Below are 23,611 nucleotides of genomic sequence, written 5' to 3'. Positions count from 1 at the left end.
CTCAGCCATGTAGGTGACCATGTTGAGGGTAATGTCGGAGAAAGCCTCGTGGAGGTAGCGGCAAACCACGCTGACCCAGGAGAAGGGGTCCCGCGTGTAGGAACGCGTCTTGTAGAGCGTCATCACGTGGGCCAGATGGGACAGCTTTGTGTTCTTCTCCACCAAACACACCTGGAAGAGGGAAAGACGCAGAACCAGGGAGAAAGAGGCGGATGAATGGAACATCAGAGCTGCAGGATATTTTGCATGTTTTACAATTTTATTACTTACTCCTGAAAACATGCAGACATTTCATTAGCTAGAGAAGTAAAGCAAAAAGACCAACTTGAAAAGCGTTTGCTGAAGCGATGCAAAGTACCTGTGCGATCCTCTCGGCGCTCTCTTTACAGAACTGCGTTGGGTGGCCGAAGTGCTGCACGAGGTGAGGCAGCAGACACAACACGTTCAGAGGGAAACCTGCGCCGCAAAGGAAAGGTCAGACTTTAGCTTGAACTGGTACAAAGAAAGATACAGGCTTCGTCAGAGGCAAAAACCCCGATCTGAAGCATCTGAAGTGCAGCAGAATGGAACTGGCAGCGATCTTACCGATGGACTGTGAGCTGTCGACGACCGGCACTCGGGAGACGGGCGTGAGCTGGCAGAACAGCTGCAGGGTGAGGTCAGAGGTCGCCTGCGAGGTGAACCCCTTCAACAAGAGCTGCTGTATCCCGGAGAAGCCGCTCCACCTCAGCTGAGCCTGCAGCTTCTCCAGGCGCTCACGGTTCTCCGCCCTGTCCAAGGGGACCTGGGAAGAAATAAGGTTTTTCAAGTTAACTGAAGCTGAATGATCAATGGCATCTGACCCCGCACGACCCCAGACTGAATAAAGCGGTGCAGGAGATGGATGGATACCTTTGACAGCAGCTTGTGCACAAGGCGGAGCGACATCTGATATTCAAACTCGAAGTCTGACTCCATGAGCGACACCGCCACCCAGAAGACGGTGGCCAGGATAGACGAGGGGTGGGAAACGTGAGCGGGGTCGGACAGAGCGCTGGGGTCGATGCGATTGGTGGACGACGTGCAGGAGCCCGGGGTTCTTCCCGTGCGGGCGAGACCGTGACTGTTGCAAGCCTGTGGGGTTGGAAATAAGCGTATAATGAGCGACACGTCCGGTTCTTAACAGAGAAGCCCTTCAAAACAAATCGTAATTTCTTGCCTGAATGCGATCCAGGGTCGCACTGCGAGGTGGATCGCTCAGCTGGTTGCCGCACTCCCCAAACTTCTTGGGGACGGAGTAGGAGCGCTGATGGCGCTGTGACGACAGACCGACGAAGCCCGGGCCCGGGAAGTTCAGCTGACCCGTGCTCTTCCTGTTCATCAGTTTGTCGCTCGTCACAAAGTCCGGTGAGGACGTCCTGCCCGACAAAAAAGGTAAAGATATTTTTCTCTTTGGTGCATTACTGCTTGGCTCAAAATGTGAAAAAGTCTGAAGGTTTACCGGGTGAGAGCGGCCATGAGGTCGCTGTTTTTCAGACATTCGGCCAGATTGACCACCACCGACTCCAGCGTCAGCAGCACCTCCATCACATAACCCTGAAATACACAATTTTAGCATCATGCAAACAAAACCTGGAATACATTCAATTCATGGTGTCTGTTTCAAACATTCTCCTTCTCACCTGCACCTCATCTCCGTGTTCTCCAACAACCTCGACGAGGCGGGAGACCAGGTCCGACACGGCGTGGTTGTTGATCGGCTGCTTGAGGGCTCTAAAGATCTGAAAGGAGCGCCCGGCGTAGTGTCGCGAAGAGCTGCACAGAGCCGTCTGCAGGGCCACGTCGCTCAGCTGCTGCTCCAGGTGGAAGTCTGCACACAAAAACGCTCCATCAACAAAGCAGAACTGCATTTAAGAAGAAAACTGCTTCCTACATTTATTTAAGGAATTCAAGCCGCTGCTTTTCCTCACCTGATTTGGATTCCTTGAACACAGAGATGACGTGGCGCAGGAAGTTGCTGAGCTGCTCTGTGCTCTTGGAGGTGGGATTCTTTGGAGTGATGTCCTCGTGAACCCAAAGTGGCCCAAACGCTCTGAGCAACAACAACACAGTACTCCAGGCACTGTATACCCACCACCAGTAGCACCACACACGGGTTACAGAAGGACTTAAATGCGTTCACGGCGTACACGGCGGGCACCGCAGTGGAATTTTCACAAGCACACATAGAAAATATCCGTACGCTCAAACGCAGAGGGGTCGCCGGGGCTGTGTGTACCTGGTGGAGAGGAATTCAATGAGCTTGTTGGTCTTTTCGTCCGTCTCGTTCGGCGTGTCTTCCAGGTCCTCCAGGTCGTCGGGCGTGACGAGGGGCAGATTCCCAACACTGCCCGCAGTGCTGCCGCCGCCCAGACTGGCGGAGGACGAGTTGGAGGTGGAGCTGAGCCCAGAGTCCACCACAGGGGACGCCTGCCACTCACGCAGAAAATCAGGGGCATCTAAAGGAACAAGATGGCAGAGTTCAGATTGAGGTAGTATAAATGCTTTGTCCTTGATGGTTTGAAACACCAGTTTGTTGTCACAGGATGAACAAATGCCAGCTGTTTTTTGCTTACGTGACTGCTGGTACTCTGTGTGGTAGCTGGACTTAATGGTGAGGGTCTTGTTGTCGCTGATCTCTCTGGTCAGCATCAGAACTGAAGCGATTACCTGAAATCACAAAAAAATGAACATTTGACTGATGAGCTTTGGCTGGAAATTTAGAAATAAGTATATGAGTGTGTTCATAAACATAACGTTCCACCTCATTGTGTACATTATGAATGGTTAATATGAAACCGATGTAATGATAACAAGTATCAGGATTTGATGGAGACCTGGAAGTTGTTGTTGCAGGAGAGGGCAATGAGGAGGTGCAGCAGGAGACGCTTGCTGTGCTCATACACTTCTGGTCTGTAGTGGTCCAGACCTGGCAAATCAAACAATCAAGTTACACCATAAGTCGTGAAGGAGAGTGCATGAAAAGCGGACCGCACTGAGGTATGAAGACAAAGACTGATTTGAGTCAAGATGATCAAATTGAATAAAAAGTGTTGACATATTTTCACATCCAGTTACTCTGCTGACAACTGTCAGTGCACAACTGTTGCCTACTTCTGCTACGGTTAGTTTTACTTCACTGGTTGCAGTAAAAACTCCTGCCTGATGATTGACTAATGTTTTTTTTTTTAATGTTTGGCTTGTATGTCACTGTGAATAAAACATTTCTGCCAAAAACGCAGCCAGTGAAAAACTTCAGGGAACAATAGCGCTCGCGCGGTAACAAAGATGAGATGATAGTCGGTCGTCTGAACTGGGGTTAGTATGCTGAATATGCAGAGTGAATAACATTTTTTCTACACAGCTGACAGAGCAGGAATGTGTCCCGCGTTGATACAAGGAGATCGTCTGCCCTGAGATGCACGTCTGTGCACACAGAGAGCTTAATGGGCATCACAGAAAATGCCTCACTAAGTTCATTCGTGACTTTAAAAAGGCCGCCGAACAACTGGTTTCAGTGGAACTCTTTTTAATCCCTTCCGAGAACAGGCGGATAGAAGTGCACCTACCTAAGAAGAGAGCGTGGAGGAGCAGCGGCAGGTGCAGAGCCCAGTCCTCTCTCACGCTGTGGTCCACCACCATTTCAGTCATAAAAATCACAGCGATGTTGCACCTGGGCAGCCAGAAGACACGCAGGGGTCATGACAGGACAGTAAAGTCAACACATGTAGAGACTGTAACCACTGAGATTCTACTGCTGGGGCTGTTTGTCTTATTCTTCAACAGAGAGGGGGGCGACAACTGATCTTGATATCATTTAAGAACGACTCCACAAGCTCATAAAGAAGTCATTTTTGACAATTTTCAGTAATATGTGTGACGCTGCTCCCAGTACCCTGAATTTACCTCCACAGGGCCCCATAATTACAACGGTCTGTTCTGTGATGTGCGCACCGAGTATGAATCCAACATGACAGGCAGACATGCCTCTTTATCTTAACTAATGGTTTTCTGAGGCGAAGAGGGAGACACGGAAGATAAAGAGGCGACATCCGTTCTAATATTCATTCTCGGCATAGCAGAAACAGAGCGGGCTGGCCGGGTTTCATTCTGCGGCGCTGTTTTATCAGACCATCTGTGAGGAGGTGTGACAAGTCTGTGTGAAAGTCGCTCTGCTGACTTTGCTGATGAGACGATCCCTGTTCCAACCGCGAGCGCGCCTGGTCTGTGGTGTGCGCACCCGAGCTGATCTGCTGGTGTTTACCGGTGCAGCGGGCCTCTCGGCGTGATGGTTTCTGGTAGGTAGTCGACCAGCGGCGCCCAGCAGCCTCCGTTGACGGGCATGGGTAACGGCTGAGGACGGTTGGTCTCCAAAACTCCCAATAACCACCCAGCATAAGGCGGGAGAGGATCAGCTGAAGAAATAAATAATAATAATAATAATAATCAGAGGATTTACAAATACACAAACTGACAGTTCAGAAAGGTAAACCTACATTCTGGCTTCACACTCAATCAAAATGGTTCACATAGTTGTTGATTTAGATTTAACGACTTCACAATGAAGCCGTTAAAAACACATCTCACATTATCTGATCATGTCATGATATGTTGAAATAAATCACTTTTTTGCATTATAAAGTCATTCACTTCACATCGCTGTGATCACGAAGGAGACTGGTAACACACTCCCTGACAGAACACACCGATGAAACCACAGCTTTGAATTTTGTTACATTTCAGTTGCTGATTTACTCCAAATGATCAGGAGCTGAATGAAAGGATGCTTAATGTTGTTGCTTGAAAACGAGATATTCTGGTTTGGAAGATGAGAGGAGGAGACTCCTGTCCCTTTCAGTGAAATACAGACTGTAATGAATGACATTGATTTATACACACACATACACACACACAAGAGGAAAATGTTTGGAGAAGATTTGTGAAAATTAGCATGAAAGTCTTAAGTAACAGCGGCAAACTTCTCAAACAGAAGAGAAAAATCTGTGTCCTTGAGGCTTCTTCAAATAACAGACGGCTGTGGGAACCCCTCAGCAGTGTGTGTGTGTGTGTGTGTGTGTGTGTGTAGCTGTTTGTGAGAACCGTACATATTGTACAAGTCCAGCCAGTTTGGTTTGTACACTCATTCTCATGAACTCAAAAAAAAAAAAAGACAAAACAAACAAGCAAACAAACAAAACAAAACCCAGAACCACGTACTTTTCTCATCCTCGTAGGAGCCTCCGGAGCTGTTACTGTACCGGGACTCCAGTCTGTTGTGCGCTCTGGCCCGGCTGTGTCAAGTGCACGAAACATAAAGTGAAATTAATTTTCCATTTATTCCTCGACTCAAGTTCATATTCGTGCCGACTAGTGTGTCTAATGTCTGACCGATATGATCAACCTGACAGTCCTTTTGAGAGGCAGCTGTCTTCGTATGGAAATGAATTAACGCTTACCGCTCGTCACTCTCTCTGACCAACTTGTTCTCATCCGTGTCTGGCAGGTTGTCCTGACCGGCCACCACGGTGTTGCTGCTCGAAGTGGTGCCTGCATATGAGACATTTCACACACACATTTCAGTCACACGGAACGGCTGGTCGTCTGTCGCATTAAAAGCGTACGTGACAGACACGAGGTCTCTCACCTGTCTGGGACGTGGAGGCTTTGTTGCTGGCAGCAAAGCGATAGAAAGGAGGATTATCGCAGTGCAGAACCACGGGGTTGACTGGGTCGGTCTGCTGCAGCTCGAAAATGAGCTCCTCCATCGTCTGGATGGTGTTGTTACGGCACAGGTAGATCACCACCTTCTTTATCTAAAACAGAATTTATTTATCAATAAAAACTATTTGTAATTACTTCCACTTGATCTGTCTGTCGGAATGAGGCTTACATAAGGCAGCAGCGTGGTATCGCTGCTGACTCCGCACAGGCTGATGAGGAACTGCAGGGTGATCCGCAGGTTGTTGCTCCACCTCTCGTTGGACACCAAAGCATTCCAGGCATTCTCGATCTCTGGTCCGGGAACTTCATCTCCGTACTGATAAACATCAGGAAAAACACGCGGTTATACGCCTGCGGTAGAAACGCGGGAGCAGTGTGGATTTAAAGAGAAAAGCGTGGCCTCCCAACCTTGGCGGTCATGAACATGAGGTTGTTGAGCACCAGCGAGGTTGCCTGCAGCGAGCCCCAGCCGCTGCCTCTCAGGCTGGGAGACATTCCCTGCGCCTGGCCGCGGGACTCTTCCTCCGGCGTGCAGGGACTGGAGGCGGGGGGGAGCAGCCCCGTGTCCACCAGCTCGATGTTACTGAGCCAAGGCAGCAGGTAGGACAGCATGATCTGCCTGCCGTTGGGGTGGGTGGTTGGAAAGCGTTGGCTCACCTCTGGGTGGAGGAGAGGAAAAAAAATAAATGACGAGGGAATTGATTTTTAAAGTGCAGCAAAAGAAAGCTGATCATTTTTTAAAGACATTCAATGACATATTTTACATCCGCCTCAGGGGGGATGATGGCCTATTAGTGATTCTGAATGTGAGAGATGAGAGCCTTCAGACTGCTTCTAGCCTATTTTAGCTTTTATAATAGCTACTAAAGTAAAGTGTTGTCAAAAACAAGCATCTCTGCTTCCTTAATTTGACATCTACAGTCCAAGTCTGCTTTGACCAAGCAGTTAGGAAGAACAATGATCCAAAGAATTAATTTGATGGGGTAGCTTTGAGTTAGTTTGAATGACTTCCGTTGTAATTTGGCATTAAACGCAGCAGAAAGCGTGTCACCTGAGAAAAGAGGCAGAGTGAGCTCTGGGTACATGCTGGCCAGCTGGATGGAGAGCTGAGAAAGGTTGACGCTGTAGAGAGGAGGCAGCGGGCCGTGCGTCCCGTACAAAATGTTGCCGGGCTTCTGCTCCACCATCCGCTTCGAGTACGCGCACAGCTTCGACTCCAGCACCTGCCGACGGGAAATACTTAGATGTCATGTTTGTTTTGAGCAATCGATAACTACGTGATCCGGGAGCTCCGTCTGCTACGTACCTGCATTAGCTGCATGGAGATTTCATATATTTCCCTGCTGGTGTCTGACGCTTTGAACAGCACCAAATTGAGCAACGTCACAAGGTCACATGGGTAATTCCTGACAAGCAAAGAAAGAAGTATGGTATAGCTGCCCATAATCTGCCACATCTACACAATTATGTAAATCTGAGTTACTCGATTAAGACCAACACGTGACTCCTACCTGTTGCCGCACACTGTGGCGATGGCCTTGAAGCAGCCGGACGCCAGCTGGTAAGACCCGGTGAAGCAGCGGTCCACGGCCCAGTTAAAAAGATTGCTCTGGTCTGGGTTCAGCTCCAAGAGGAGGATGACCACTTCACACCCCAGACGATGGACCTAATGGGAAAACATGGCATCAAGCAAGACTTGCCTGAAAACTGCACAGAAAGGAAACTGAGGTTTGGTTTAAAAATCAGTTGACCTACCCGTAGGTCATGACAGGCCAAGATGTTGTCGAGCCATTTGTAGAGATAGCCGTCAGTGGAAAGACCCACGTTGTCGAAAACTGGACCACAACATAGAACTGCCGACATGGCCTGGGAGACGGCGGATAAAAGGAAGACATATTAGAAATTCGGTAACACTTTACTTGAAGCCCCCCTGCATAACACATTATAAGTACATTCATAAAGCATTATAATGCCATTATAACATGTGTAGCTATAGTTATAAACATTCATAGATGATCACAATGCCAGGACCTAACCCTAACCCTAACCCTAACCTTAATCCTATGCTGTATACTGCTGTATAGTGAGTTATAAAGCATTGTGATCATGTATTAGTGTTTATAACTACTTATAATGTGTTATAAAGAGGGGCTTCAAGTAAAGTGTTACCAGAAATTCAATGCTGTGCTCTGTGGTGAAGGTCATCTGGATTAAATGATCGAGGAGGGCAGCGGCTGAAGAGCGTTCTCCTCTCAGACAGTTCGGGGACATTAGGCTAGCTCACCTTGAGAGCGCAGTACTGGTAGCGGGTGATCTGGTGGTTGCGATCGCTGTAACGATCGAGAGGAGTGAACATAACACTGAAGGGTCCCGCCCACTGGCTGAAGAGGATGAAGAGATGATGCCTCAGAGACTGCTGGGGGAAGAGGAAGCGTCTGTGGTGGACTATGAAAACAAAGTGTGTAGGAGGGAAAGAGAAACCAGAGAGTAAAAATGAGGCAATCAAATCGCTGAAATGCCTATTTAGCATATGTCCTTAGAGGGCTTTTACATTTCTATGTGTTATGGGACACTAGAACATCATATAGGAGTAATAAAACTTACCAGGAACACACTGGATGAGATTGGCCACCATCCCACTGAAATGGGCTCTGATGTCTTTCAGGATGTCCAGCTCCTTCTCGTTCTCGGCCTCCAGAAGCATCCGAGTTAGATCTACGTATTCAAGGAACAAGGCTCCCAGAGCCAGAGAGTCGCGCTCCAGAGCTCCATTGGTGCTGCACAGAGGAAGGAGAAATGAGACTTGGGTCATCAAAGGAAGCCAAAAGACCATGAGACTCAGTGTAAAAACAGTGATGTGCGTGAACACTACCTGTCGCTGATAACTCCGGCATTCGCCAGCAGCTCAAAGATCCTGAGCAGCTGCAGCCTGAGAAGATCGCGTCTCTCTCGACGCTTCTTATTCTGAGAGCACAAACAGGACGGCACTCAAAACGGTGACAATTATGGAAGGGACGCAACAAAAACTACGCAAATTAAAACATATCTAGGTTGTTTATAGGTAAAAATATTCTGAGTTTTGAGTTATTTTACAGAACACTGCAAATAATGCATGAGCTCTTTGTCATGAATAATAAATTACTGACCAGTGGAAGACATCTCTAATGGCTATGATGCAGCATTTAACTTTAGATACACTTCTACTCCAGCATCATCCATCATCCATGAAAACAGATTGTAATATATCATCGTGTGCTTTCATATTTCCCATCAGGGATGAATAGTTTATCTAATCCTGTTTGTGAGCGCTCTGTGTTCTTGTGTGTCTGCAGTGTGTGTGTGTGTGTGTGTGTGTGTGTGTGTGTGTGTGTGTGTTACCTCGGGCCTGCGCTCCAGAGCTTCCTTCATCAGCGGGTGGAGTTCTTCAACCAGCTCCCTGAGAACAAAGATGATCAAAAGGAGGCAGATCAGTCGATTACCTCACTGTTGCGTTGATAAATGAGACTGAACGCAGAACTGTGTGTATACACCATCCATCTTTCGCAGCCCGATTGTCACATGCCCTGGAACCGCTAATCCTCAAACACAGCCGTGACAGACAAATTTGTCTGAGAAGACCTTAATCTCTCTAATAACAATGAGCTGCTTTTTCAGAAAACATCCAACGGTTAAAAATAGCTTATCTTCCTTAAAATGAAATACCTCTCTTTCACAAAAGAGCCTCTGTCCTTGGGAAAACGCGATACAGCCAAGTCCCTCTCAGAATTCCTGTTCTGCATCAGTGACACATATTTTTTCTTCGCTGAATGTCAGAAAGGCATGCAGCCCGCCGCAGTAATGACGACAATGTCCAGACAGATGGGAATGAGTACCGTAACTATGAAGTCAGCATAAAAAAAAACTATAGAAACACAACTTTCTTCTGTACCAGACGAAGACGGATCTTTAAAACGGGACTTTTTCCTCAAATCAAAGCAAAAGTTCACTCCCAAGACAGTCGAATGGCACAAAGAAACAACAGAATGCAATCAAGTCTCCAACAGTCCTGTGTGGCAAATCATAAATGCATTTTTTGAAATAAATTATTCAGTATCTAAGACATGCCCAATCTAAGTTATGTGTTTTACTGTGTGTCTTTGTGTTCCAGTACCTGAATACCAGAGCGTTTGTGCAGCCAAATCCAAGAACGAGAGACTCTGTGATCTCCAGACTCTCGGCTCTCATCAGAGGAACCAGCTGTTTCAAAAGCCAGGCCACGGAGGGAGTGCCTATCACCTACAAACACACACGCGCGCACACATATTGATTAAGAAATAACATTAATAACCTTAGACTGACCCAAACACATCGCATTTTCACAAATGCCAAAATAATTCAATCAACCCACACATCACAGTTTGAACACAAATAAATAAGGCTGGCGTAAAGGATTCAATTTGTTTTCAGGCAAAAATGTAATTTTAAAGAGATGAAAGCATCTGCAATGACAAGATTTGTGGCTTTTCTCAGAGCCACAGAAACAAACTAAATTTAGCAGCTCAATAAACAAGATGAGGAAACATCAACCTTGGTTGAAAGAAATTATGTAAAGTACTTATTCTTTGGAACTTCATGTGGAAATTATTGATGAATTCAATAAAAATAGACTGCTCAAGGATGAAACAACTGTTTGACTTTTTGTGCCACTTTCAGATGTGAAAATGAACACGCTCATAAATAATTGAGATGCTCCTTCAAGTGCGCACACACACACACACACAGACACACACCTTGTTGTCGTAGGTGACGCTTCCATCCGGTGTGGTGGCGGTGATCTCGGGTGTAGAAGCTCTGAGGTGCCCCGGTGACATGATGCTCGGCTTCGCTACGCCCAAGCACAGGATCAAGTAGTTGCGCCACAGTGAGATGTAGCTGTCGCTGGAACCTGCCGTGCTGGTCTTCTTAGCATTCACTGGACTGCTGCAGACAAACAGGAGAAAAAAAAAAAACCCCATGTTTTAATGAATGAAACCCAGACATCGTCTTTCTTATGCACAATTTCTGGGGTATTAAATTCGCTCTTACTTGGGGTCGACCAGTGGCAGCAGCAGCTGCAGTCGAGTGAAGACGTAGGGCCAGGCGTACCCCAGGGCGATGGGGCAGTGTTTGGGCAGGTGCTCTTGGCGCAAGAAGATGTGCAGACAGAGCACCCACGGGTCCCTCATGCACTGGGCGAAGATCCAGACGTGACTGGGGCTCTTCACGTCGTACGAGCTGCTCACCAGCCGCGCCGTCCACTCCACCAGCCACTGCAGATCCACGTGGTGGTTGAGCGGCAAGGTGGACTTGTAGAGGGGCGAGAAGGAGGAGAATAATGACACAATGCAGGAAACATGATCTGGTAAACACCAGAATACTCTTTCAGTATGCTGTAGCCACAAGCAGACTTACTGAGTCAGAAACAGCCACATGGACAAAACTGTCCATTACAGCTGGGCTCAGCTGGTCCATGACCTCTATCATGGGTTTGTCATCATCCTGCAGGGCGAGACATTTATAGCATGAGCTATTTTAACACCAGCATTGTACAATGTGAGGAAATCCACAGTCTGCATGTATATTCACAGACGCTCTGCTTCCACCGTGCCAGTTGGATGTGTTTTTCCTTTTGGCCTGTCTGTTTTGCATTCTGTACCTCTGCGTGTCCCAGAGCTGTGAAGAGGCAGCGTATTTCCCGCAACACGCCGACTGCCAGCTTCCTGGTGCTGATCTGACACGAGCAGAGGAGCAGCAGAGCGAGGCCCTCCACCGCATGGAGGACTGAGCAATGAGGGCTCCGCTCTGGCAGCCGGGGGCTGGCCTGATGGAGACGGGAGACGATAACCAAGATGGATTAGGAGCAAAGCCATGTAGCAAAGCAAGTCTCGATAATAATATACATTACTTTCTAAAAGTATATCATCATCATCAGAGTTGTATGAGAAAAACATGATCTACCATTCGTAGGTTCAATCGCACTGTACAAACCTCAACTCCGCCGCGCATCTTCCCCTGGAGCTGCAGAGCTAATCGCCACTGTGTGAGCAGCTGGAGAAGCAGCTTCACAGATGCATCTTGCAAACCCTGATGGGTGTCTTGGACCTGCAAGGGTTAAGCAAGAGGCATTTCTAGGTGGGCTGGGGATTTAAATATATCAGTTATTTTCTGAAACAAAATGCGTTTAATCTCAATTTAATATCTTCAATAAAGGAACATTGCTCATGCATACCTCACGTAAAAGGAAATGTGTGTAACCAAACAACACGTCTTCTCTCCAGTCTGAAAAATCGAGCAGCAGGCTCTGCAGGGAGTTCTGGGAAATGAGACGGAGCTCGTCGTCCATGTGCACTGTTAGCCTGAGAAAGCATCAGAATTATGAACAAATAATTAACAAGGTTTCACACAGGAACATAAACAACAAACAACCTTTTTAATGTCATATAGCTACAGAGCGAATGGTCTTCAGCTGGATTTTGGTCCAGCTGACCTCAAAATGTGCTGAACTGAAACTCACCGTGACAGCAGATCAATGAGCTCCGGTTTGGACATCCCATCAGGAAGGATTCGAGGAATGGCAGCCACACACGTCCTGAACAGGTCGATTTTAGGCTTCCTTTCGCCTCTACGAAAGAATATTTCACACTTGGTTTTCTCACCTCAGCTTCATCAAAGATAATAAATAAATAAAAATGGCCATGTTTGAAAAATATGCTGAATTGATGCACGTTGTAGTTACGTACGTGATCATGTCTTCTGGCTCTTTGTTGAGCATCTGGGCGCTGGTGAGCATCATGCACCGCCCCACCTCTTTATCCAAGTGTCTCAGGATGTTATCCAGAGCTTTGCGCACCTGGGAGTAATACAAGGACATGCCTGTGGAGAGCACAAACAGTGGATGCGTGAGCATCTGAGATGTTATTCATAAAGCAGCTACCCGAGAGCCTGTAGAGACACACACGGACCGATTAGCTTAGCTTCCTCCTCGGTCAGAGTCTTGCTGAGATACGTTTTCTTCTTCTTCAGAGAGTTTCCGGATGGCAGGGTGGCTCCGGTGTTCGGCATAGGGGGCTCGCCGTCCTTCTGTTGCAGAGCGTCTGCGATCACCAGGAAGGCCCGCAGACCGATGTTCATACGCTGCAAGAAGACAAACAAAAAAATTGAGGAAATAAAAGTAAACACTGACTATGCTAAAAGCAGGGTACACCGCAATCTTCTCAGGTAGAAGTGAACCAATACACTAAACTACTATTATCTAATCAATATAGTTAAGATTTTACTTAAGTTGCTTCTTGATTGACTGATCCTACATCAAAATATTGTTCTATCTAATAATTTATATAGGCTCATGATCTCAATGCTTTAATTATGTGCAATCAAACTGACAGTGAAAGAGCATCTCTTTCCTCGTTCTAATAAAGTGAATCTTCCTTCCTGGTCGGTCTCGTTCAGCTGTTTCTTTACCTTCTTGGCAGACTACAAATAACAGTTGGAATGCTCATTCCTGTAACATGGCCGGAGGAGGTACACCGTGAATCCGTGTGCAGCCGAGTGCACATGACTGAATGCCTGTGTCTGCTCACTTTACCTCTGGGTTGAGGCTGAAGGCCTTGGCGGGCTTCCCGACGCTCAACAGGTCAAATATGATCTCCTTCATGGCGAAATCCAGCCTCTCCTGAACAGAGGACAGACATACTGGTATTACGGGATGTCAGAGTCGGTGTGGTCTGAGGCAGCAGGTCGGTCTGCGCAAGAGATCTTAATGCCATCAACACGCACTTGCAAGTTCTCTGAAGCTGTTGGTAAATGACAGCAGTTTAATATTATAGTACAGCAGGGAGGTTCAAAACCGCAGGCTGTAACACAGCCACCAAATAAAATCCAATCAATTTCCATAATGGATTCTGGTGAAATGTTAAAAATATCTCATGGCCTACATTCAGAACTAGAATCTATTTGACAGCACTGTTTACCTTGTGGCCAGTTTGGACAACTATGTCAGCAAAACACAACAAACAACGTTTTATTCATCTGATGCTGTGACCGAAATGGATTACCAGCCTATACGCAAGAAGTCTAAGTTTGTTATACATACCTGAGCAATGAACTGGATAATTTTCACAAATATATTGAGGGGCATGTCTCTGGGCACGACGCTGCGACTCCCTTTGGGGAACAGCGTGGAGGTGATGGAGGTTAGGCGGCTGAGGGACGAAGAGATGAAAGATTAAAGCCTCGGCACGGCTGAAATCAGCTGATGACTAATAACTGTTAAAAATCATCAAAAGTCATAAACATTGCAATGGTAATTAAATCAAGAAAAGGGACATTTTGGGAGTACATTTCTGCAAAATCAAATTCCCCAAAAATATTAAATAGAGAGTAGCCTCATTCCATGAAGTGTTTGTCCTTCACACACACACACACACCCATCGTGTCAGTGTGAGGGAGCGACTGCTACCTTTGCGTGCCAGTGTTGCTCTCGCACTTGATCCGGATCATGTAGACCCAGAGCAGGCGGTACAGCGACTCCAGAGCCACTCGTGCCATTTTGGGGTCCTTATTCTGTATTTATATACATGTTAAAAACACAAAAATTAATAACATTTCAACAAATACATTTTACTCAAATTTTCCACATACATTTCTAAACATATCTTCTCAGCCTGACTGCGTTTGCTGAACAGGAAGCGCTGGAGGAGTTCCCGGACTCGCAGTTTGTTCAGGCACTCAGGAGCCCACATCAATCACAGCTCTGAACGTGCAGTATTTCCCTCCAAGCGACACATACTGACTGATCACTTTTGAGAGCTGAAGTGGGTTTATGTGGTGCTGTTGCATAACTTTATAAAGTAAAGCTTATTGTTCAGTGAATGCGGTGAAGCGTTCGTTGACACGTCGTTTGAACTCAGGTGTAAACGCTGAAACACTGAATGTGACACCAACAAATACCGCAAGAACTATTTGTGATTTAGTGGCAAAAGCTGACCTTGAGATTTGAGAGGCAGTTGTTGAGGAAAATGTGCCAGCGGCTGAGGAAGAACTGCTTCTGACTGACGCACAGCAGGCAGGTCACCAGAGGATACAGAGCCTGGCGTGGGGAGAGAGGTCAGAAGGGAGACAGCTGCGTCAGAAACAGGACCAGTGCCACAACACGATTACCGACGAGGAATTGGAAGGATCTTCCCATTTCTCACTGCTTCAATCCATTAGCTATGCAATCCCATCACTTTACGGCTTTCACAAAATCAAATCCTATTTAATTTCAAGTTTAAAATCAAATTTACAAACTCTCAAACTAAAATAAAAGCTGACTGTGAGCAGGTTCGTGGTGAAAATTAAAGCTCATGCACATGAATCCTGCTTTCATCACCTCCCCTTTTAATAATTTCCCTTTTTCTTTTTGTGAATTCAAATCAATAAAAGCAGAAGAACTTCTAATGACGCTAATGCACGGGACAGTGACTTTTCAGTTCGCACTCTAAACATGATGTAAGCATGCATGCAGTTCATTCTTTCACAGCAAATCCTTCGCTAATAATCAGCGTGACTCCAGGTACACTCTGGTCATGAATGGTTCAGAAAATGCCCCCTTTGAGAGGTGCGTCATTTAACTGTCAGTACTTTGTTATCAGCCTCTCACTCAGGGACTCAGAAATGTCGAAGAATAACAATTATGGAAATGCGCCACATGACAGTCATTCCCGTCATATCTGACCATTGTGCTCTCTCCGACATCGCAGGTTATCGCTGGGTATCGCGCCTGGCTTTTGGGGAAAAGTGAGCATGAGCTTTTGTGTTTGAAGGGGCGTTGTTGAGTCACGGCTACACGGGTGGCTTGGGAGTATTTGGGGAATCCGTCGGAGGCGGCGTGCATACCGGCGGGGTGGCGTGTCTGCAGGCCTGAGGACACGGGCGTCCGCCACCAGGACATATCACAAATAGCACATCTACAGCGGGCGGCAGTAATGTAACACAGCAGCCGCACGACGTGTTCTCTTATCAAACGTGTCCATCAAATGGCGATGGAATACCTCACTTAGGCGGAGGATCATGTTGGAAAAAACTATGACACCGCAAGTATGAAAAACTTGTCTTTTGTCTGTTTTATTTTTAGGTGAAAATGCCTAGACGCTGTCTGCGTTTCACCCTCGCCATTAATAGATCTACATGAGAACTGCCCAAAGAGACGTTTCTTACCAATCCTGAAAATTAAGTAGAAAGAGTTTTATTGCAAGCTAGTTTGGGTGAGCACTGTTTTAATAAAGACGATGTACTGCAGCTGATGTGCTGATCCCCCTGGCCCGCTGCCATGCTGTGGGCAAATATTACCCATCTGGCACCTCTTCAAAATCTACCCTGTTTACTGCTGCTCTGTCTGCCTCCCATTGCTAAGATAAAAGCCCACGTGCTCCAGAGTTACAGTAAGTGCTCTCACCAAAAGCAGGTAATGGAGAGGAAATGAAGACAGATGACCAGTAATGAAAAAGAGTGGAGAGAGAGAGAGAGAGAGAGACTCACCAGAGAGTGCTTCTTCCTCGAGGACAGGTCCAGCGTGGTGTCGTACAAACTCTCCACGAAGTTTCGCAGACATGGCACGTTCACCTCGTTCTTCACAGTCTGAGGAGGGACGAAACAGACAGGCGTCGATTATGCAGAAACTTCCAGTTGATTACATTTTGAATTAAAGTACTTAAAAAAAAACATTCCTGTAGTGTACTCCCATTTAATGCACTAAAACATCTGGAAAACTTCATATTCAACACTTGGTATTGTGCGAACACGACAAACTTTTCCAAAAGCCTGAAGTTCTCTTAATCTGACTCTGGCTTTAATGTGGATTTGCTTTCCTTCAAGCAGTAAACGTTAATGCACTTACAGCAGCTACAGGAACAAGTATTTCCACAAAGAGTCCGGCTAATGAGTGCTTAATGTCTTTATCCTTCACTTCCAGAAAGTACTGTGCACACTCCTGCAAACACAAAGAAAGACAACTTGAGTCAGAATATATCCAAGAGCACATCCAAGTTTTTCTGCACACGAAAAAAACATGCACATGTCATCTAACAGACAACAAACATGGTTCTTTAATACCAGGAGAGCAATGGTGGATACGGGATGCTTTACGATATCATCCAACATCTACCTGCATGAACTGAAAGGACGCCTCAAAGTCTTCCACTGGATACATTTTAATGCGGAAAAACTTGAGTCCCATGATGAGGCTGATGGTGGACTGGATGACGTAGGGGTTCTGCTCCTTCTGCCTCAGCTCCTTCAGTTCAGAGATGAACTTCTTCCTCACTGCCGGGAACCTGCCGAAGAAGCCGCCAGATGTGAAACCGCAGTTTTGAGAATCGGCCAAAGCTGTGCTTTCCCAGTTGGTGAGATTACAATTAAAAAAGCGTCAATAGTTTGTGATTCGCTGTAACTTTGTACGTTTTTTTCCCCCCACAAATACACAGGGGTGTGTGTTTCTGTGTATGTGGCCACCATCCAGACAGATTTTACCAACAGTACTCAGCAGGCCTAAATTTAGAATGGCATCTGGAGGGGCGATGGGGAGGGAATATGTAAGTGAGTGTGTGTGCGCGCGCGCGTGTTCTGCACATACTTTCACTTGTTTAGCTAGGGTTACCGCAGCAGTGAAGTAAGTAGACGAGTTATCAGCTTTGTGTTTAGTGTTGAGTGTTAAAATAGGACACACATAAACACTGTGATCCATAAACCCAGCACATGGACATGACGCCAGGAGTAAGATAAATCGTGTACGGGCGTCGGTGAGCAACCTTTCCGTACGTCTGTGCGGGAATAAAACACCGCGGGATGAATGAGACAGAAAGCGGCGTTTGAAATCACCTTAAGCTTAATCAAGCGGGGAAAAGCCACCGTACACACAGAAGAAAGGCCACGTTTGCTGAACGACATCGCAACGACAAGTACTGAATTCTATCCGCTGGTAGATTGATGATTGTGTCAAAGGTGCGTGTGTGTGTGTGTGTGTGTGTGTGTGTGTGTGTGTGTGTGTGTGTGTGTGCGCATGTGGGATGACGGTGTCTGAGGTTCCCTGTACATCCTGACCTCACAGTAATATGTTCCTTGAAAATGGGAACAGCTTTCCCCTCTCATCGCACACAACATTACACAGCCGAAGGACCACCATCTAGAGTCATTATCGTTGCACACATGCTCACACACACACACCTTTTCACGAACACACCTCACAGGAAATGACAGTCATTACCACCTAAGCTTCCGTCACTCGCGCTGCAGTCAGAGAGAAGCATTAGTAATTGCCATTTCTGTTGAAAACGGGGTCAAGAGGAGGACAGGTGGCCACACATTTCATTTTTACCGGAGACAAATAAGGCGGCAGCTGCAACATGACCTGGATAATAGTTCAAACTAAAAGCAAGAGGAACTTTATCCCAGTATAAACAACACTGGATTTTCTGTCTTTTATTGAGACAATAGAGAGAGTCCACTCGGACAAAACTCAGACGATGTGACCTTCCTTTCCCTTAGACAGCGAGTACTCTCATGATGGGGAAAAATCAAGAAAATGTAAAATCCAATGCACTGAAAAATCTACAATAACAATGAATCAATAAAAACTCAAGAACAGGATCTGAATGAATCCTATACCACGCTATCCATTTTCAATTCACGTCGCCAGTCCATCGCAGGGCGAACACGGAGGAACAAACCAACACTCACAGGTCATTTTAGAGTCATCAGTTAACCTCAGGCAAATGTTTTTTTTGACTGCGGAAAGAAACCGAAGTACATGCATACACAGGGAGAGGAGACAGACACGCGCTAAGCACCACATCCCTCTGCAGACGGTTCTCAGTATCTCAGATCTAAAGTATACGCTTACACACATCTGTTATTTCAGTGGAGGGACACACACGTACTGTAAAATGATTCATTTTCTGTACTTAAGGAAGTCCGATGTACCTTGACTGAGCTACAACTCCCACTACTTCAGCATAGAGGTCAGCCACGATGTGCATGTTGCCTGTGTTGGGTCCAAGGTACCTAAAAAAGCAAACACAAGTCAACATCAATTCCACACAACTATCAAGGGTAAAAAGTGCTCTCTTGAGGTTATTCTTCTTACCCTTCCTTGTATTTGAAGTGCTTAAAAGCCAAGTTTATCACTTCCTGAATGAGTCCATCCAAAAGCGGATGGAGGGGGATCTGAATGAAAAGGAAGAAGTTCAGCTTACAGTCTGAAAAAAGCCTGGTGTGCAGTACAAATATATGAAACAATGAAAAGAACTGAAATATGCAAATGACTCTCAGTATTTAACTTAGTTCCACTTCCACATCTGCTCACCTGATGTCAGGCAAGACGTGAATTAAGGAAGAGCATGACACACGGTAATGAGTTTGTTTGTACACTTTCACAGAATGACGTATCCATCTGCACAATGTGCAGTGTTTGGGATGCATCTTCTAAAAGTTAAAATCAGGACACGTGCAGGATCATGAAAATCCAATTCAGCACATTAAAAGACGAGACTCACCTGTTTCAAAACTTCTATGAGCACCAAAGAAAACATGAAGTCTATGGCCAGATCCCTGCGCTCCAGTAGGTAGTCCTTCTGTTGCTCGTCACTGGAAACGACAGGCGTCATTTGTCACATCCTTCACAGGGACTCCAACACACACTAATGTCCATCCAACACTCCACAGTGTAAAAACCGGAGAAACCGAGATTATCAAATTGACTGATCACATAATTGTAGACATGCACAGGTAAGTGAATATGAGATCAGGTTTCGGTTTGTTTGACATCTGGAAACGTGTCATCACCTGCAGCTTATTGTTTTGCTGCCACACGTGTTTTAGTGGTGGCGTCCATTTGTTTTTTAATCTGTCATTCATAAGCAGGTTTGTCAGGATATGTGATAAAGTCACTCGACTTTTATTTTCTAAATGTATTCTTGGCCAAAAGCCAGTTATCACTGTTGTTATTAGTGCTAGTAGCACTAGAGCTAGTAGTGTTTAAATGTAAGCTGATCATGTATGATACCATATTTGACAGCTAAATACAGAAATACTGAACAACATGCAATACTATCTGGATCTAAGTGCTTCAAATGAGTGTGTTTAGTGTTGTCCCCATGAAAATATTTCTTCTAATAAAGTTTTAATATTTCAATCTGATATCAGTCGTGTAAATGTCAGTCGCTGAGATCCTTTTGTCAGGTCTCACTCGGAAGGTTTCTTATCCGTTTCATAAATGAAGGTATATTTATTTACACACATCCTTGTGTATGTGGACTCAGAGAGCTCCAAACGGACTGTGCTGGTTTCGTCCTCTTACTTTTTGGACTTGGTGTTGGCTCGGGGTCGATATTCATGGGACTCGTCCTCCAGGCCGTTCTGCCGCTTGTACCAGTCGAACAGCGTCTTGAGGATGGACGGCAGGCAGTACTCTGCTAGAGAGCTCATCGTGCTCATCAGCTGCTCGGGAGAGAGGCGCAGGAGGAGATTGAAAAGTTTGTCATTTAGAAATATTTACCAATAATACAGCTAGTTTTGACAGGGGAAACTGGTCGTAGAGGAAGGTTCTTCACACACACCTGGTCGAACTGCGGGTCCTCTCCTCTCTGCAGAGATTTGTTGAGTGGCTTCTCCTGAGAAATGAGGACAAAGAAAAAACATTCATATGGAAGAAGAAAAACATTTTCAAAACCAATTCCTGATAAGTTAGTTAAAAAAAGATATATATTCTGTTGCCTTTCAAAATTCTTGATTTGCTACATGTATGAATGGTGCTATAAAATAGACGTGCTCGGTGGGAAGCTAAGGATTACATATTGGAGACGTCATTTCTACTGAATGAAAATGATGACTCAGCATAAACTGTTAATCAGAAGAAATATCCAGACAGAGAAGTGAAAAAGCAGCGTCTCACCAGCGGCTCTGCCATGATGATGCGGATCTTGCGCTCTGAGAGCAAGGTGAAGTTGGCAAACAAGCTCTTGAGGACGAACTCGCCCGGCTTGCTCTCAGGGTCCACGTTGACGGGCGCCATGACGACAGGACCCTTCCTCTCTCCCAGGGTTCCACTGACTGGCGGGAGAGGCGGCTTCAGGCCCACTGGAGAAGCTGGTGAGAGTTCAGAGGCAGGTCGGTCAGAACAACGTCCCACACTTCAGCCCATCCTCAGTCAAATCAACACATTTTCGTCAAATCCCACTAACACAGGCGTGACTTTTAACTGCGGCTTACAACTAAATTTTTCATAAATTCATGTATTTGGTGAATATGAACAGGCAGTCCACTGTGCCATGCTGTTGCAGCGTCAGCTCTGTTCTTGTTATTGTGTGCTGTTCAGCAAATGAGGACGGGTGAATAAATCCTGAATTATGGATCAGTTGTCCTTCTTTGCAATGTTTTCAGATTCTTAACTACTGTGTATTCAAAGACGGGTACCAGATGTGATCTTCTCAGAAACTGTCTAAATCACGCTCAGCCTAAACGAAGTGTGAATATCATGTCTGTTTGTGGAGGTTTTTCACTGATTTCTGACTCGGAGCGAATACAATGTTTGATGAGATGATTTCCTCACAGAGAATGAACAGCTGAGTCACAGGCCGTGTTGCACACTCTCCCTCGGTTAATGTCTTAAACTTACCACGAACAAACGAAGAATCAGAATTTGTTCATGCCACTCAGAGCATTTTATTAGTTCGCTAGAACATGTGGTAGTTTTTAACCTTCTTCCAAATGTTTGGAAGAGGGTCTGAGTGAAATACCAACAGCCAGAGACACAAATATCTGGGGTGAGAGCGTTTCCGGCCATGCATCTCTGAGAATATTGACATGCACCTAAAATAGAACACACTCATTGTAATAAGACGCCACGTGTTCAAACATCAGTGATTATGCACTGGGAGCTTCTGAAAGGAAAAAAAAAAAAAAAGAAAAAAAAAAAGGTGCACGTGATTCACCACAGACTATTGATGCTCAGGATGACTCATAAGTCAACCAATGCAGTCACCAAAAAAAACCACAACACACATTTCAGGATGACGGAAGCCTGTGTGAGTGCAGCTAAATTGCAGGTTGATAAGCTCAGAGGAACGTTTGTGAAATGCGCCACATTTTCTCCAGAGCTTTTCCCTGGTGAGTACAGTGTGTTTGAGAGCTGAACACGTCAGGGCCGACTGACCTTTCATGACCATGTGGCCTGACCTCGCAAGAGAGTTGAGATGCAAATCCTAAGTCCCGGACACAACCGATCTCTTGGCCACGTATAAAGAAGCCTATTTGTCTGAAACCTGAGAGCTCACACGATGCAAACATGTGTGCATGTGAAAGGACACGCCTGTAAGCTTACCGAGGCCCTTGATGAAGCTGATGACACTATGCCTGCTCCATTTAGTTGGCACTTCCATGGTGAGGACGGTGAGACCGAGACGCAGTGGGTAAAACGCGAAGAAACAGTAGGACGGAAGAGGAATGGAACTTTACACTGAGTAAAACACAGCTGCCATGTTTTACAGTGAAAAGTAATTTCTTGCAAGAGATTAGGCCCACAGAGGACGTGTGTCTTTACTGTCCCGCTTTTCCACTATTCCACCATGTCAGACACTTCAGACGTCACGATGATGTCCGGTTTTGGCACAAGGCCGCACTAACCAAAGCTGAAAACTTGAAGCTCCATCCTTCAGAAAATGACAGACAGGTAGAGTGGATGACAGGTGCCTGAGGCCAGAAGGAACGTGGTCATGACAGCAGGATGACAACTGGACTCCACATTAAATCCAAATGAGAGCAGGAGATACACTGCATCCGAGGACCACAGAGGCCATAGCCAAAGGAAAACCGCTTCAGCATGGACGACCTGGAGGCGACTCTCAGAGCTGAGAGCTGCGATCACCAAGGAAGGGCCTCTCAAAATGACAGACACAATCACAGCTAGGTCTTCCTGTGGAGTCAACGTTCCCAGCAGGGGGCAAGAAATATTCCATGGTTCTTCTCCTGTAGAAGTTTGCTCAGCTCAGAGGCAGTGTAGGACCTCATGCTTGAGTGCTATATGAGCCTCCAGGCCAGCGATCCGCTTCTACTTGAGCTTCTGCGCCGCCTCAAACCTGCCATCATTTCTCCATACAGCAGTTCCCGTGACCTTGGAATCCGTCAGGCCCCATTGGAAAGAAGAATAGAAATGGAGTGCTTCTATGAAAGTGGTTCTGTGGCTGTTCTTAAGTTGTCAGCAGCAGTTAACTAAAGTCTGTTCATGGTGGAGCTCTGACCAGAAGAGTTGGGCTGGAATTTCAACACTGCTCCGAGAGAGAGCCGAGGGGCGGAGGGAGGCGCTATATATAGAGCGCTGGCGGTCACTCTCTTACATACCCACCACTCCCACTGACCCCTACTCATGCACACGCACGCACAAACACCAATGCACAAGTACACACTTGTGCACAAGGCTATATATCAGGAAAACTCAATAATCTGATTGCACTACAAAGCAAATGACAGTAATCTGATTCAATACAAAGTTAACTCCTAACCGAGATAATCCACTACAGCTCCTTAATTGTGCCAATATAGGATGACTCTGTGTGTGTGTGCATGTGTGTGTGTGCGTGTGTGTGTGTGTAACTGGATCGTCCACGTGTCAGTATAGAGGAGAGATGAGGAGCGCAGGAAGACGCAACAAATAAATGCTGTTAATGCATCGATATGCTTCCTGCCCCCCTGGGAGACTGCATGACTCTGCAGTTACAGAGATGAGTCAGCAGCACAAATCGATCATATCCAGTCAATTCGAGACTTCCTTAGTTCAATCACATTTTATAGGGTGAAACTTTAGTTCGTTTAGTTAAGGAAGAAA

At 46.1% G+C, this 23,611-nt stretch overlaps 1 protein-coding gene across 7 annotated transcripts in view; it reads right to left on the bottom strand.

Moving 5' to 3' along the window:
• Positions 1-23,611, bottom strand: part of fryb (furry homolog b (Drosophila)) — a 49,481-nt gene that overhangs the window by 7,031 nt on the left and 18,839 nt on the right. For 4 of the 7 annotated variants that reach the window (XM_030101760.1, XM_030101756.1, XM_030101757.1 and 1 more), the window contains exons 2-50: positions 20,684-20,877; positions 20,349-20,402; positions 20,090-20,229; positions 19,287-19,377; positions 18,878-18,957; positions 18,715-18,795; positions 16,901-17,069; positions 16,634-16,726; positions 16,276-16,374; positions 14,744-14,845; positions 14,216-14,319; positions 13,850-13,958; positions 13,343-13,429; positions 12,720-12,891; positions 12,498-12,630; positions 12,272-12,379; positions 11,987-12,113; positions 11,746-11,859; positions 11,414-11,578; positions 11,170-11,256; positions 10,804-11,063; positions 10,509-10,698; positions 9,890-10,014; positions 9,118-9,175; positions 8,612-8,703; positions 8,344-8,516; positions 8,024-8,184; positions 7,495-7,605; positions 7,251-7,405; positions 7,046-7,145; positions 6,791-6,962; positions 6,148-6,398; positions 5,909-6,055; positions 5,663-5,831; positions 5,475-5,565; positions 5,236-5,309; positions 4,283-4,433; positions 3,588-3,691; positions 2,856-2,947; positions 2,595-2,688; positions 2,258-2,477; positions 1,950-2,101; positions 1,662-1,849; positions 1,481-1,575; positions 1,199-1,397; positions 892-1,113; positions 586-784; positions 359-456; positions 1-171 (exon numbers count right to left, since the gene is read on the bottom strand). In XM_030101760.1, coding sequence (XP_029957620.1) covers positions 1-171; positions 359-456; positions 586-784; positions 892-1,113; positions 1,199-1,397; positions 1,481-1,575; positions 1,662-1,849; positions 1,950-2,101; positions 2,258-2,477; positions 2,595-2,688; positions 2,856-2,947; positions 3,588-3,691; positions 4,283-4,433; positions 5,236-5,309; positions 5,475-5,565; positions 5,663-5,831; positions 5,909-6,055; positions 6,148-6,398; positions 6,791-6,962; positions 7,046-7,145; positions 7,251-7,405; positions 7,495-7,605; positions 8,024-8,184; positions 8,344-8,516; positions 8,612-8,703; positions 9,118-9,175; positions 9,890-10,014; positions 10,509-10,698; positions 10,804-11,063; positions 11,170-11,256; positions 11,414-11,578; positions 11,746-11,859; positions 11,987-12,113; positions 12,272-12,379; positions 12,498-12,630; positions 12,720-12,891; positions 13,343-13,429; positions 13,850-13,958; positions 14,216-14,319; positions 14,744-14,845; positions 16,276-16,374; positions 16,634-16,726; positions 16,901-17,069; positions 18,715-18,795; positions 18,878-18,957; positions 19,287-19,377; positions 20,090-20,229; positions 20,349-20,402; positions 20,684-20,803 — 6,549 coding nt within the window. In that variant the 5' untranslated portion in view covers positions 20,804-20,877. The remainder of the gene's footprint in view (positions 172-358; positions 457-585; positions 785-891; positions 1,114-1,198; positions 1,398-1,480; positions 1,576-1,661; positions 1,850-1,949; positions 2,102-2,257; positions 2,478-2,594; positions 2,689-2,855; positions 2,948-3,587; positions 3,692-4,282; positions 4,434-5,235; positions 5,310-5,474; positions 5,566-5,662; positions 5,832-5,908; positions 6,056-6,147; positions 6,399-6,790; positions 6,963-7,045; positions 7,146-7,250; positions 7,406-7,494; positions 7,606-8,023; positions 8,185-8,343; positions 8,517-8,611; positions 8,704-9,117; positions 9,176-9,889; positions 10,015-10,508; positions 10,699-10,803; positions 11,064-11,169; positions 11,257-11,413; positions 11,579-11,745; positions 11,860-11,986; positions 12,114-12,271; positions 12,380-12,497; positions 12,631-12,719; positions 12,892-13,342; positions 13,430-13,849; positions 13,959-14,215; positions 14,320-14,743; positions 14,846-16,275; positions 16,375-16,633; positions 16,727-16,900; positions 17,070-18,714; positions 18,796-18,877; positions 18,958-19,286; positions 19,378-20,089; positions 20,230-20,348; positions 20,403-20,683; positions 20,878-23,611) is intronic. The other 3 variants (XM_030101758.1, XM_030101761.1, XM_030101762.1) reach the window with 1 other exon arrangement.

Source organism: Salarias fasciatus, chromosome 10 (assembly GCF_902148845.1).
Source record: "Salarias fasciatus chromosome 10, fSalaFa1.1, whole genome shotgun sequence".
Lineage (NCBI taxonomy): Eukaryota > Metazoa > Chordata > Actinopteri > Blenniiformes > Blenniidae > Salarias > Salarias fasciatus.
The sequence above is the reverse complement of the archived record's forward strand: the minus strand, read 5'-3'. Positions and strand labels throughout refer to the sequence as shown.